The following is a 15159-nucleotide window of genomic DNA, read 5'->3' as shown; positions in this document are numbered from 1 at the left end:
ATAATCTAGTAACTAAATAGCTAAATCCTACTTAAATAATTAAATATACAACTAGCTATCTAACTATATCTATGTACATATGTATCTATGTATGTATCTATCTACATACCTATCTCACTAAGTAAATCAACTACCTATGTCATCACATTTACTAGTAAGTACCAAATAATCAAACTAGAGCAACAATTCAAGCTAACTAAGTACCTACATTACATATTTATAAATTTTACCTATCCGACGAATGCAACAAACAAAGCAGGCGATGTTGGAGGCGAAAACCACTAGCCGAACTTGCCAACCATGGCAGGCATTGTGGCCTTGCACCAGACACCAGCCCCTCCCCTCGTCCCTTTCCAAGGTCTACCCTCGGCACTTCGAGGGCCAGCGATAGCAATGGAACGGCCGACGGTGGGGATCAGGCGGCCGGCGGGGAGGGGCCGGCTCGTGGATGCCGGAGCAGGGGCCAAGGTTGCACCCGGGCAGAGCAGACTTGCCACGTGGACAACAGGATCGACGACGAGGTCGCGGTGCGCCAGGAGCAAGAGGACGGGCACGGCATGGCACGGACGGCCGAGCGTGGCTCGGCGATAGCGACGGCCGCAGCAGGGGCAGCGCGCGTGGGAGCAAGGTGGGGGCGACACGTGGGGGGCTTACAGGGCTAGGCTCAAAGCAGCTGGCATGGGCATGGTGGTGTGGCACCGATGGCGGGCGGGCTCGGGAGTTGCGCGAACGAGAGAGAAGGAAAGAGGAAGAGGAAGAGGAAGAAGAGAGAAAGGAAAGAGAGCCCACATGTCAGGCAGGCACGGCGCCAAAGATGTAGGCACCGAGCTCTACGCCAAGATCTATGGCGCCGAGCTGGCTGCCAAGTCTGCTTCAGCGCCAGCATGGGCACAAGACCTAGGCGCCAATTACTATGGCGCCGAGACGTGTAATCTCAGCGCTGAGCTAAGGGTCTAGATTTTGAAAGCATACCTCCACGGACATATTTGTGACAAACTTTCAAAAAAGGCCAAAAACAAAGGCCCTATTCGCTTGTCTTATGAGCCGTACTGTTTCAGTAAAGGAATAGTGTTTTTCTCTTACCACAAATCAGTAAACAGTACTCTCAGCCATGGCTTTTCAACGAAGCGAACAGGACCAAAAAATTCGGCAACTATGGCCTCATGGTGATGAGTTCGTTTCTCTCCGTTCCTATTCCTAAGCTTTTTGTTTGGCCTCCTTTGGTTCACAGGAATTTCATGGGAAAAATAGAGGATTCTCTATCTAGGATTCAACACTGTAGCACCCTTTGGCTTGTAGGATTGAACCATAGGAAACATTCCTTCATAGCTCTTTTCATAGGAAAAGTACATGAAAAAAAATATCCACTCCTACCTCTTTGTTTGTGTGGCTTGGGTAGGAAAGAGGCAAATCAAGTGCAGAGAAATGAAGAGCTAGAGGACAAGCATCACATCACATCAAAGAGATTATGGCCCTGTTTGGTTACCCCTCCTAAAAGTTTTAGGAGCTAAAATATGGATATAATTTGCCTAAAGAACCAAACACCTCCTCCTAAAAGCTTCTAAAAACTTTAGGAGGGACCAAAAACTTTAAGAGCTCCACCCCCTCCTAAAAGCTCCTAAAGTCCATCTTGGACCCCCACTACCCCTCCTTTATTGCCCTGCCCCCCCTCTCTCTCCCACCCTCCTTCCCACCCACGCCTCCCTCTTGCGGCCCCTACCCTCCACCGACGGATCCCGCCGGATCCCCACCACCGCCGCTCGTCGGGATCTCCTCTCCCGCGTGGCGCCCGCCGGATCCGTCTCCCGCGCCCTGCCCGCCCACACCTTCGGCCTCACCTCGCCGAATCCGCCAGCCCCAAACCGGTCCGTCGCTCCTTCGCGCTGGACCTAGAGATGGCGGCGGTGCTGCTCGCCTCCGTCTTCCCCACCGCCATGGGGCCTGAGTCGGCGCCGCCCCTCTGACCTCCTCCCGCCGTTCCCCGTCCTCGACCCTCGCACCGCCGGATCCGCCGGCCCCCGCCGCCACCCGTGCTCCCCGGCGAGCAGGGGGAAGACCACGACCAAGACGAGGCAGCGGCGCGTGGTGGAGCTGCTCACACTCCCGTCCGTCGAGATGGCCACCTCCGCGGAGACGGCGAGGAGGAGGAGAGCGAGGGCCACGACGGGAGCAGAGAAGGAGCAGGGGTAAAGAGGAGGGTTGCATGGTCTATTTACTAGTGTATTTATTGCTTTTAGTCAGTTTTAGAAGATGGAACCAAACACTCTTTTAGGAGGTTTTGGCAGCCTCATACAAAAGCTTCTAAAACTTTTAGCTCCTAAAAATTTTAGGAGCTTGAAACCAAACAGGACATATACATTTCTATTCCTATGAATTTCCTATAGCCATTCAAACACCAACCTAAATAGTTTTCCTTTGTTTTTGGATTCTATATTTTACAATTACATTCATGTAAAGTTCCTATGTTTTTACAAACCTACGTTCTAAAGGAAGCCTTATAGTGGTTGGAAAGTAAACGTTAAGGAATTTTTGCTAATGTTGATGAAAAAGTGAATGAGTAAAATTAAATATATGTAATCGAGTGCAATATGGTAACTGTACCTATTTTTTCCTCGGGCGTCCTCCCTCTAGGCTCTTCCTGAATCCAGATCCCGGCGGCGGCTCAGGAAGCTGCTGCCTTTCTTTAGAAAGTGTTTCTTTTACGGAAACGAAGTCGTCATTTTACTTTTTATAAGTTTTTTTATTTGGTTTGGAAAATAAGTGAGCCATTCATCACCACTTCATCATTCTTGATCAGTCCAATGAAAGACTCAAGCGCAGGCGGCAAATGTGCTTGCATGAGCAAAGTTGACTTGTTTGAACACATTACGAGCATGCAACATTGCATAATAAAGAGTAAAATGCACCGACTGTTTTTAAATTTGGCAGAGGGTGTTATTTAGGTTCTCAAACTCCTAAAATGCACACCTAGGTCCTTGTACTTGGCATATAGTACGTCACAGGTCCAAACAAGTCCGACGTGATGGTCCACGCTAACACCAACAATGCCAGATCAGTCCCTAAACTTAGCAGAGTGTGTTATCTAGCTGTCTAAACTTTCAAAATGCACATGCATCGCATGTGAACGTGCAGCTTGGAATAGCGAGCGCGCTGGAGACGTTGTGCGGCCATGCGTACGGCGCCAAGAAGTACCACATGATGGGGGTGTACATGCAGCGCTCATGGATCGTTCTCTTCACGTGCGCCCTGCTGCTAACGGCGATGTACCTCTTCGCGGAGGACTTGCTCCTACTGACGGCGCAGCCACCGGAGCTGTCGGCGATGGCGGGGCGGGTCTCCGTGTGGTTCGTCCCCCTGCACTTCTCCATGGCCTTCCTCTTCCCGCTCCAGCGGTTCCTACAGTGCCAGCGGAAGAACCTCGCCAACGCCGTTGCCGTCGCCGCAGCGCTCGGCATCCACCTCTTCGTCGGCTGGCTCTTCGTCTCCAGGCTCAGGTTTGGGCTCGTCGGCGTCGCGCTCACGCTCAGCTTCTCGTGGTGGGCCATCACCGCGATGCTTTTCGTCTATGTCACGTGTGGCGGTTGCCCGGAGACTTGGCACGGCTTCACGGCGGAGGCGTTCGCCGGCTTGGGGGAGTTCGTCAAGCTGTCCGCTGCCTCCGGTGTCATGCTCTGGTGATCATCGGCCTCCTCGACAAGATCGCTCTCATCTTCACCACCAGTGCTGTCGTGCTGGAGGCCGTCGATAAGCTATCGCTCTTGCTGGCCTTCACCATACTCCTCAACAGCATACAGCCTGTCCTGTCAGGTGAGTGAGAGCTCTCAAATCCCCTATACTCTTTGCATTGAGTAGCCCAAATAAAAAAGTTCATGGGCCATTATCTATTACAAGAACATTATTGAAACTTCACGAGACTAGTTAAACTCATGCTATCAGAAAAACAAAACAAAAGCAAGGACTTCTCATGTTTCAAACAAAAATGATTAATCTAAGGCCCTCTTGGGAACCGAGGAATTTTATAGGACTCAGTTTATAATGTATAAAAAAAATTCGCAATAGAACCTTTGGATTGGGAGCAAAAAATAAAGGATAGATTCTACTGGATTCAACAAAACCCATCAAAAATTCCCTCTGGCACCGCCTGCGCGTGCTCTCACTGGGCAAACACTTACACTGTGCTCCTCATTTCAGGTGTGGCTGTTGGGTCAGGATGGCAGTCGACGGTGGCGTACATCAACATCGGCTGCTATTACATCATCGGCATACCGATGGGCGTCCTCCTCGGATGGCTCTTCAACCTTGGCGTGCTGGTACGCAACCGCAACCGCATCTCTCTCGCTCGTGGTTGGCGCCCGCCACCCGGCCGGCCTGTTGCTTGATCGCGACCAGCGTTTTTGCAGGGGATCTGGGCAGGCATGATCGGCGGAACGGAACCGCAGTGCAGACGCTCATCCTGGCCGTCATAACCGTTCGCTGCGACTGGGAAAAACAGGGGAGAAACTGCTATAGCTGCTCGTTTCTTTAGCGTGCTAGTAGCTTGCAGATACGTTTGATCTGCTGCTCGTGTGGCGATGATGCTGTATATATGACCATATATATATACTGGGGGTCGGCGTCGTTGCATTTGGCAGGCTATTATCGCGAGCACGCGCATGGACAAGTTATCGCAAGGTCCGGTGAAGTAAATGTTCAGGCATACATATGATTGAGGAGTAACCGATGCAAAACCCTGTTTCCGTCTCTCTCCCTACCGATCAAGAATCTGGATCCCTTGCACGAAATCGTGTAAAATATTGGTAGGCAATTGGATCGTCATATTAGTACCTGATCATGACACTTCTGTGTTTATTCATTTGCAATTTATTACAGGTGTACGTTCTCACTTGTATCTACGTATACGAGGTGTATATACAAACTCGTAAAAAGAATTGCAATTGCTTGTCAGCTTCATTCTAGACCGAGTCCGCGTGTGCTCGCTTCATATATATTATTATGGAAAGACGGTTAGAAGAAGTGATCTCGGGCGCATAGATAGAATGGCCCTCCTAAGTCTTCCCATGCACTAGGTTGACTAGCAGTCGTGGCCTCAGGTGGTCAGTAAAAGAGGGATGGTCAGTTATCATAGGTTAGTTCATCAACCCTCTTTAACTCTAAGTCCACCGAGACTGAAGGTGGTGGATCTACTTGAAGGCCGTCCCCTCTCTTCCTCACCGACAACAGCAGGCAATGCTTATGCACTAGGCGAGTGCACTTGTGGCATTAACACATCACAACCTACTTCATCCATGTCAGACTACCTCGCTTCAAGTTATGGTCAGTGATCCTAATTCATATTAGATTAATTAGTAATCATGTAATTAGGACATGTTTGGTTCACCCACTAAAGTTTAGTGACTCCTCTAAAGTTTAGTGACCCCTATTTGGTTCTACCCATTAAAGCAGTTGTCTCATGTACACTTTAGTTATTTTTAGCTACCTCATGGTGACTAAAAGCCACAAAACTTTAGTGACCCCTAAACTTTAGTGGAGTGTTTGGCATTTTAGTAACTAAAAGTGAGTAGGAGGGGTAAACCAAACAGCCCTTAGATTAGTTATCCTATGGTTCAACCTCCCTATTTTCTAACGAAGATCACTTGTCGACAAGATTAGCGAATTGTTGTAGTAATTGTAGTAATAGTAGCAATTAGGTGTTCCGGTTGCTCGAATTGCTTCGTTGCTGCTATGTTTCTTGTTAGCAACTCACTACGTGATAGAATAAAAAATTACAATAACGCTAACTCAGGCAAGCAACGATACTGATAATCCGATACAAATAAGAGAGAATGTGGGAGAAGAAGCACGACAGGGGAATTGGAAACAGAAAAGGCACAGCTAGGGTCCAAGCACTACTGGAGGCCGCGGCTTTGCCGAGTGTTTTTACACTCGGCAAAGAGCCCTTTGCACTCGGCAAAGGCTTTGCCGAGTGTAGCACTCGACAAAGGCTTTGTCGAGTGTAGCACTCGGCAAAGTTCGCTCGGTAAAATTTTTCTCGGCAAAGGGTCTTTGCCGACTGTTTTTTATCGAGGCTCTCGGCAAAATAAAAAAAAAATTTACCGAGTGCTTGGAGCAGCACTCGGCAAAATATTTTCGGCCGTTGTAGCGCCGACCGTTAACGGTTATTTTGCCGAGTGCCCGACCCAGCACTCGGCAAAAAAAAATTATTTTTTTAAAAAATTACTTTGCCGAGTGCCCCAGCCTAAGCACTCGGCAAAGTTTTTTTTATTTTTTTTTAAAAAGTACTTTGCCGAGTGCCCCCGCCCAGGCACTCAGCAAAATTTTTTTTATTTTTTTTTAAAAATTACTTTGCCGAGTGCCCCTGTTTAGGCACTCGGCAAAGAATTTCTGATTTTTTTTTAAAAAAAATACTTTGCCGAGTGCCCCCGCTAGCACTCGACAAAGTTTTTTTTTATTTTTTTTTTAATTACTTTGCCGAGTGCCCCTGTTTAGGCACTCGGCAAAGAATTTCTGAATTTTTTTTAAAAAAAATACTTTGCCGAGTGCCCCCGCCCAGGCACTCGGCAAAGTTTTTTTTTATTTTTTTTAAATTACTTTGCCGAGTGCCCCTGTTTAGGCACTCGGCAAAGAATTTCTGAATTTTTTTAAAAAAAATACTTTGCCGAGTGCCGCGGCGAGGCACTCGGCAAAGAAATTATATATTTTTTTTTTTTGAAAAATCTTTGCCGAGTGCCTTGCTCATGGCACTCGGCAAAGACCTCAAGAATTGCAAAAAAAAAATTACATTCCATTGTAACAAACAATATATATATATATATATATATATATATATATATATATATATATAGACACACACACATCAATCATCACATCTATATCAGCAACATGCATTATATATCACAAGCACACGCATATTTAATAAATCCATCGAAAATCCATCACAAATGCATCAAAGTTCAACATCACAAGTTTATTATTACAAGTTCAACATCACAAAAGTTCAACATCCCTACTGCGGCGACGGAGACTGCAGGTGTGGCCCCCCGAACTGCGGTGAAGGACCGGAGCTGGAGCTGGCAACTGCACTTGGACACCCGATGCTTGCCCGATGGTTTGCATGATCTGATACATGTCCGCCATCTGCTTCTTCGTGGCCTCCAGCTCTGCGGTCAGGTGTGCTTGCGTCTCCCTTGTCTCTGCCAGCTCGGTCGTTTGCAGAGGCCGAGAGACACACGGCATGGAGCGCCGCGATGCAGTTGGAGATGGATGTGGTTGAGAAGAACCACACCTAGTTTCTCCTCCTAAATCTGTGATCCCAATCTATGATTTATTGATTTCTCCTTTCCCAGCAGCCACCATCACTGGCTATCACCGCAATGGTGCTTACCCACCCAAGCCCATAACTACTGATGGCTTTGATTACTTTAGATAAAAGGAGTGTGTCAAGGGCAGTGACGCCCAAGATAGCTGGACCTCGACTGTGAAGCTCGTAGTCACGATCCGTCGTCGCCGGCAGGGTTATGCCCCCACGCCGCCGCCGTCTTCGTCAACCGGGTTATGCCCCCTAGTTGCCGGCTTAGAGAGAAAGAGGTAGGAGATAGGCTGATAATGCTTGATTGATTTCCAACGTGTGGTTACACTAATATATGGCAAAAGGCCCAACTAAAAGGAGCAACAATCTCCTTAATCTTAGGAACAAATAACAGAAAGCTATCCTACTTTCCTTCCTAGCCACCAGCGTTGCTTATGCCCTGTGCGTCCTCCTACGCGGCTGCTGCCCGCTCCAGGGCGCGGCGCACGTCACGGGCCCGACGCCTTCTCACATACGTGCGCCCGACCATGACATCTCCCTCTCCGTCGAGAGTCAGCTCGTCCTCGAGCTGGAAAGAGGGGAACCTGGCGCGGAACATGGCGGTGTCCTCCCAAGTAGACGACGCCGCTGAACAGTCTTTCCACTTGATGAGCACCTGCGGAACGCCGCGGGCAAGACGGTAGCGCACCGCGCGCTCAGGCTCCGGCTCTATGGCGCCATGACGGAGCGGGGGTAACGGTGGTGTCTCCGCTGGTGGAGCTCCTAGGAACTTCTTGAGGAGGCCCACATGGAAAACATTGTGAATACGAGCGCCCGTCGGAAGAGCAAGACGGACGGCAACATCGTTGATGAGCTCAATGACGCGGTATGGCCCGACGAAACGAGGCTTGAGCTTGCCGCCCACAGCTTGAGGCAGCGAAGACGCCGAGCGCTGCCGGAGACGAAGTAGAGCCCAATCACCGACCTGGTAACTGACGGGGCGATGGTTGCGGTCGTAGTACAGCTTCTGCGTGGCCTGCGCTTGCTCTAGGCGGTAGCGGATGTCGGCCAGGAACTCCGCGCGCTCCTCCATAGTCGTGGCGACCGCCTGCACCCTGGTGTCGCCCGGCTCATAGGATCTGATCGAGGGCGGGTCGCGCCCGTACACCACGCGGAAAGGAGTGTCCCGCAGGGATGACTGGTACGCCGTGTTGAAGAGGTACTCCGCCCACGGCAGCCAACGGACCCATTGGCGAGGCCGATCCCCCGTCAGGCACCGCAGGTACATGATGATGACGCGGTTGGCCAACTCGGACTACCCATCGGACTAGGGGTGGAACGCCGTCGTCATATGTAGCTTGGTGCCCATCAGTCGCATGAGCTCTTGCCAAAAGGAGGATGTAAAGACTGTGTCCCTATCAGAGACGATGGACTGAGGAACGCCGTGTAGACGAACGATGTCGGTGAAGAAAGCTTGGGCAACGGATTCAGCGGAGTATGGATGCGCCAACGGAATGAAATGGCAGTACTTGCTGAACCGATCCACCACGGTGAGGATCACTGACTTGCCGCGGACGCGAGGGAGGGCCTCCACAAAATCGAGCGCGATGTCCGTCCAGACACCCTGTGGCACCGGCAGCGGAAGGAGCAGGCCCGCCGGCTGAAGGTGCTCTGATTTGTACTGTTGACACACAGCGCACACGCGCACCATGTCCTGCACCCGTTGCTTCATGTTGGGGAAGTGGAAGTCGCGCCGTAGCCGGTGCAAGGTGCGCTGGACGCCCTCGTGGCCGTCCGCATGGACCGCCCCCATGATTTCCTGGAGCAGCGGAGAGGTGGGCGGGATGTACAGCTTGCCGGCGAACTGGACCATGCCGTCAACAAGCGTCCAAGGCGCCTGGCGAGACCCGGCTGTAATCTCAGCCTAGAGGGCGACGAGGGCCGGGTCGTCGAGCTGGGCTTGGCGCAGGCGGTCGATGAAGTCGAAGCGGGGGGCCGAGAGAGCGAGCAGCGCCCCGTCCTCAGTGTCCCGCCTGGACAGCGCGTCTGCCACGGCGTTCGCAGCGCCCGGCTTGTACTCGATGGAGAAATCGAAGCCCAGCAGTTTGCCAACCCAATGGTGTTGCGGGATGGTGGCGAGGCGCTGGTCCAGCAGATACTTTAGACTGTAGTGGTCCGTCTTGACGCTGAAGCGGCGTCCCCAGAGATACGGGCGCCAGTGTCGCACAGCCTGGACCAGCCCGATGAGCTCGCGCTCATAGGCCGCAAGAGCGCGGTGTCGCGGCGCCACCGGCCGACTAAAGAAAGCGATCGGGTGCCCGTCTTGGATGAGCACAGCCCCGAAGCCGTGGGACGACGCGTCACACTCGACCACGAACGGCTTGGCGAAGTCGGGCATGGCCAGGACCGGTGCTGCAGTCACGGCGGCCTTGAGGTCTGCGAATGCCGCGGCGGCCTCCGGACTCCACGAGAAGCCCTCCTTGAGCAGGCCGGTGAGTGGTGCCGCCAAGGCGCCGTAGTTGTGGATAAACTTGCGGTAGTAGCCCGCCAGGCCGAGGAAGCCCCGTACCGCCCGCGCCGAGTGAGGCACCGACCAGTCGTGTATGGCCTGTACCTTGGCCGAGTCCATGGCCACACCCGCCGCCGAGATCGTGTGGCCGAGGTAGGCGACCGAAGGTACCCCGAACGCGCACTTGGAGCGCTTGACGAAGAGAACATGGCGACGTAGCTCCTTGAGGACCGCTCGGAGGTGCCGGAGGTGGTCCGCCCATGACTTGCTGTAGACCAATATATCGTCAAAGAAAACGAGTACAAAGCGACGAAGGAAGGGACGCAGTACGTCGTTCATGAGGGCCTGGAATGTCGCCGGGGCGTTGCACAGCCCGAACGGCATCACCAAGAACTCGTAGAGGCCGTCGTGTGTGCGGAACACCGTCTTGTGGATGTCCTCCGTCCTCATGCGCACCTGATGGTACCCGGAGCGTAAGTCGAGCTTGGTGAAGAACCGGGCACCATGAAGCTCATCCAGCAGCTCGTCGACGACGGGGATGGGGTACGCATCCTTCACCGTAAGCGCGTTCAGCTCGCGGTAGTCGACGCAGAATCGCCACGATCCATCCGGCTTTTTGACGAGGAGGACCGGGGAGGAGAAAGCGGAGTCGCTACGCCTGACGATGCCTTGGGCGATCATTGCGTCGCACTGCTTCTCTAGCTCATCTTTGTGTGCAGCCGGGTACCGGTACGGGCGGACCGCCACGGGAGCCGCGCCGGGCTTGAGGACGATGCGGTGTGTCCAGCCCCGCTCCGGAGGCAGGCCACTCGGCGCGTCGAAGACGTCGGGGAAGTCGTCCAGGAGCGCGTCGAGGAATGGTTCTGCGGCCTCAGTAGCGTGTAGACGGGCAGGAGCCTTGGGAGCGATGCCGTGCCAGCAGACGGACCTGCTCGCATGCTGGAACGCCATGGTGCCATCCGCCAGGTTCCACACGATGTCCCCCAGTGGCGCCATCCAATTGGTGCCCAACACCATGTCATAGCCTGCAAGGGGCATAATAAATAGATCGACCTGGAACTCCAAGCCATCGATGAGCACTGGAGCGTGGCGGAGCACCCCGGGGTAGGAGACACGTTCGCCGTTTGCCACGGTTGCCGTGAGCCGAGGGCGCGGTTCGATGGGAACACCGGCGCGTCGGGCGGCGTCCTCCCCAATGAAGCTGTGCGTGGAGCCGGTGTCGATGAGCGCGATGAAGTCGGCCACTCCAACTCGTACCCGGAGCTGGATCGTGTTGCTGCCGGGAATGCCTGCGACCGCGTGCAGGGAAAACACCGGGGCTTCCTCGTCCGCGCCTCCCTCGTCCAGCTCGACGCCGTCGATGTAGAAGATACGACGGCATGTGCGGTTATGGCCCCGCGAGTACGGCCCGTTGCAGTTGTAGCAGAGACCCAGGCGACGCCGTTCCGCTTGTTCCTCGGGCGAGAGACGCCGCACCGGATTGGCTGCTCCTCCTCGGATCGGCGGTGCCGGCAGGGCCTGTACAGCGGGCGCCGGTAGTACGGGTGCCGCTGGAACGGCGGCAGGCGCGTGGCGGATCGCCGGGGCCGGTAGCACCGCGCGTGGCGCGGCTCGGGCTGGAGCGGCTGGCACCCGCTCGAGCTCCATCAATTCGACCTGGCGGGCGAGGCTCATGGCCGCCGCGAGCGTCTCCGGGTTGTGGATGCGGACGGCGTGGTTGAGCGGCGGAAGGAGGCCGCCGGTGAAGAGTTGGACGCGCTGCGCTTCGTCAAGTCGGCCGGCACGCGGGAGGAGGGCCTGGAAACGGTTGGCGTACTCCTCCACTGTCCCGGTGCGCCGGCATTCGGCGAGCTCGAACATCGGGGCGGATCGGAGAGGTGGGCCAAACCGCAGATTGAGGAGGTCCTTGAAATGACCCCACGGCGGCGTGCCCTCGTCATCCTGGAGCTGGGTGAACCACAACTGCGCGATGTCGTCCAGGTAGTACGACGCCATGCGCACGCGCTCCTCCCCCATGGTACGGTGTTGGCGGAAATAGGCCTCGCATTTGTTGAGGAAGAGCATTGGGTCGGTCGTGCCGTCGAAGCGGGGAAAATCCCACTTCCTGTGTTTTGGGTGGAAGTCTTGATCACGTGGCTCGTCCAGGCGACAGTTGTCGCTGCCGCCGGAAGACGATGAGGACTTGTCCTTCATGGCCGCCATGTCAGACTTCAAGGTCGTCAGCTCGGCGTTCATGGCCTTCAGCATGTTCATGACCTCGGCGAGGGTGGGTTCAGACATGGTGGCTGGACTGGGCGCAGAGGCGGTGGGCGATGGGGGCGAGGTTGCGTCGGCGGCGGTGGTGGGCGGGCTGGAGCGAGCGGGAGAGGATCGGCGTGACCGTGATACCAGGTTGTCAAGGGCAGTGACGCCCAAGATAGCTGGACCTCGACTGCGAAGCTCGTAGTCACGATCCGTCGTCGCCGACAGGGTTATGCCCCCACGCCGCCGCCGTCTTCGTCAACCGGGTTATGCCCCCTAGTTGCCGGCTTAGAGAGAAAGAGGTAGGAGATAGGCTGATAATGCTTGATTGATTTCCAACGTGTGGTTACACTAATATATGGCAAAAGGCCCAACTAAAAGGAGCAACAATCTCCTTAATCTTAGGAACAAATAACAGAAAGCTATCCTACTTTCCTTCCTAGCCACCAGCGTTGCTTATGCCCTGTGCGTCCTCCTGCGCGGCTGCTGCCCGCTCCAGGGCGCGGCGCACGTCACGGGCCCGACGCCTTCTCACATACGTGCGCCCGACCATGACAGAGTGGCAAACTTACGTTAATGATTTCCCATGAAATACAATTGGTGGAGCAATGGCAGCAATTATGCAAAAACCAATGTGGATCTGCACCAGACATAATTGCAAAAAATGACCTCATCTGTGCTAAATGAAAAGTGACAACTACTAAAGTAGTTGAACTGAAATGTTAATCATGCAAAATAAACTTGCAAATTAGATCTTACCAGGTAACACAGGAAAAACCATCCAAAACTGAAAGCACTGTTAGTCCTGTTTAACAAGTTAATGAGAGTGTCAAATACAAAGCATCATGCAGCAAAGCAAAGACTTATAAATATAAGCATCTTGGTTCCAGAAATGTATATCATAACTATAGTAAAGTTCCACTTAACAATCTTATACTAGAATTCGAGCCACATCAATGTTTGGTGCCTAAATATAATAGGGACAAATATACCGTGCCTCGCTAATTGGTACATGAAAATAGTCACTACACTTCCCAAGTTCGCATATACTATATTTACACAAGAACTTGCGTTGCAATACGCACTGATGGAACACTTCCCAAGTCCGCATATACTATATTCACACAAGAACTTGCTTTGCAATATGCACTGATGCAAAAGACTCTAGGATGGGCACGTATTAATTTACGCAATTGCAATATGCACTGATGGAAAACGCTCTACGATGGGCTCATCTAAATGTACTACAACGCGAAATTTATCCATATTAAGGAGTTCCAAAAATGATCACGGCATACCTCATTGCACGGTAGAGTGGCCTATACCATATCAAATATGACAGAGGAATTCCAAGCAAAGCATAGATTGTTGCAAGGAAAAACAACTTTGAATCTGCAAGCATAAGATATGCCAACTATTTAATGTATAGAGTACACCAGCATTTACAGACAACCATGAACCACCTCCCTCCTTGATCCAGCAGACTATGACAGCAATGAAGTTCCAGGACAGGCAAAGCACAATTCCTGCAATTTTATATTAACACAAATCAAAAGCATGAACAATCACTGCTAGCCACCTTTCAAATACACCATATCTAGTAGACTTGTACCCCTAATTGCCTGCTTCTGCAACCCCACCTAGATAAGAAAATGACTTGTTACTAGTAATCACAGTGCAACAAAATGGTCCATGCCAACATACCAAGCCAGCTTGCAAATGCAAGATACTGCAACTTCTGCACATTGGCTGGTATCTCATTGGCAATGTCATGGTGGATGATGGGGAAGAATGGTGGCCAGTTCTTCTCCTCCATCTGCACGCCAGCTGCACCAAGCAAAATGGGGGGAAATGCCAACGATCATATTTAAGTTGAAACAAGTGACAACTCAAACACCACTGACAGTCTGACACTAGAAAGAAAAAAAATAGTGACGCACCATTCTTCAGCGCCTCCTCCCTCCTCTTGATATCCTACAGCCACAAAACAGAAGCCATGAGAACACCACCGATCAAACAGCCAACTAAAAGTTCGAAAGTGGAAATGGAGGACAAAAAAAAACCACCGCCTCTCGCCGCTTCAGATCTGATTCCCACGACGAGAACTCCCTCGCCTTGCTCTTCGAGTCCTGCATTGCGCGCCGACACCGACCCCAAAACACTGGGATTAGCCCACGAATAGCAACTGAGGAAAAAGGGGGAGCAGCGTGTGGATGAAGCGCCTTATTACCCCCATGGTCTCGAGCGGGACGTCCACGACGGCGTCGCCCCTGCCGGCGCCGCCGAACCCGACGGGCTCAGTCGGCCGGAACCCGTACTGCTGCTTGCCGCCTCCACCTCCTCCATTCTAGGACGCAACAGCGACGGTTGATTAGATACTCGCCTGGGGCCGCGGGGATGGCCGGGGGCCGCGGCGATGGGCAGGGGAGGGGTGGCCTGCGCCGGCCAAGGGGATGGGCTGGGGGCGCGGCGCTGCGGCGGGCGGCGCTGCTGCTGCGTGCGGCGCGAGCGCGGCGGCGCACGCGGAGGCGCGCGCGGGCGGGAGGTGGCGCCCGCGGAGGCGCTGCGGCGGCAGGCGGGCGGCGCTGCGGGGGCGGGCTGCGCGGGCGGGCGGGCGGCGCTGCGGGGGCGGGCTGCGCGGAGGCGCGCTGCTGCGGCGGGCGGCGCGGTGGGCGGCGGGCGGCGATGTGGCGGCGGCGCGGCGCGTGCGGGGGTCGGGGGCACCGGCGGCTGAAGATAGGGTTTGGAGGGAGGGGTGAGGGTGGGCCGGTTGGGCCATTTAGGCCGCGGGCGTTTTTTTTTTATTTTGTTTACCGAGTACGCACCGGACCGGGCACTCGGCAAAATCTGTTTTTATTTAAAAAAAAACACTTTTACCGAGTGTTATTTTTGGACACTCGTAATTTTTTTTTTATTTTCTGAAAACAAATTTTGCCGAGTGCCTTCTGGGTCTGGCACTCGGCAAAGACATTTTTGCCGAGTGCTCTCCATAGTACTCGGCAAAAAAAAAATTTATTTTGGACCCAAATTTTGTTGTGTAGCCCTGTGACAGTATTTAAAGCTCTACTCTAAAATTTAGTGAAATTTTGATTTTTTAGGTATATTTCATTAATTTATTTCGTTT

General features: G+C 53.1%; 1 protein-coding gene and 1 pseudogene across 1 annotated transcript; one reads left to right on the top strand and one right to left on the bottom strand.

Annotated features, from left to right (window-relative positions):
• The first annotated feature begins 789 nt into the window (after positions 1–789).
• Positions 790–4685, top strand: LOC136454501 (protein DETOXIFICATION 27-like; annotated as a pseudogene).
• Positions 4686–6919: 2234 nt separating this feature from the next.
• LOC136454500 (secretory carrier-associated membrane protein 6-like) lies at positions 6920–14814 on the bottom strand. Its single transcript, XM_066454902.1, has 10 exons — positions 14482–14814; positions 14266–14382; positions 14102–14164; positions 13976–14009; positions 13740–13862; positions 13499–13561; positions 13334–13427; positions 12795–12840; positions 12608–12675; positions 6920–7301 (listed from the first exon to the last, which is right to left on the bottom strand). The coding sequence occupies exons 1-10, from the start codon at positions 14812–14814 to the stop codon at positions 7283–7285; spliced, it is 960 nt and encodes a 319-aa protein (XP_066310999.1). The 3' UTR covers positions 6920–7282.
• Positions 14815–15159: the final 345 nt, after the last annotated feature.

This window comes from Miscanthus floridulus, chromosome 5, assembly GCF_019320115.1.
Source record: "Miscanthus floridulus cultivar M001 chromosome 5, ASM1932011v1, whole genome shotgun sequence".
Lineage (NCBI taxonomy): Eukaryota > Viridiplantae > Streptophyta > Magnoliopsida > Poales > Poaceae > Miscanthus > Miscanthus floridulus.
The sequence above is the reverse complement of the archived record's forward strand: the minus strand, read 5'-3'. Positions and strand labels throughout refer to the sequence as shown.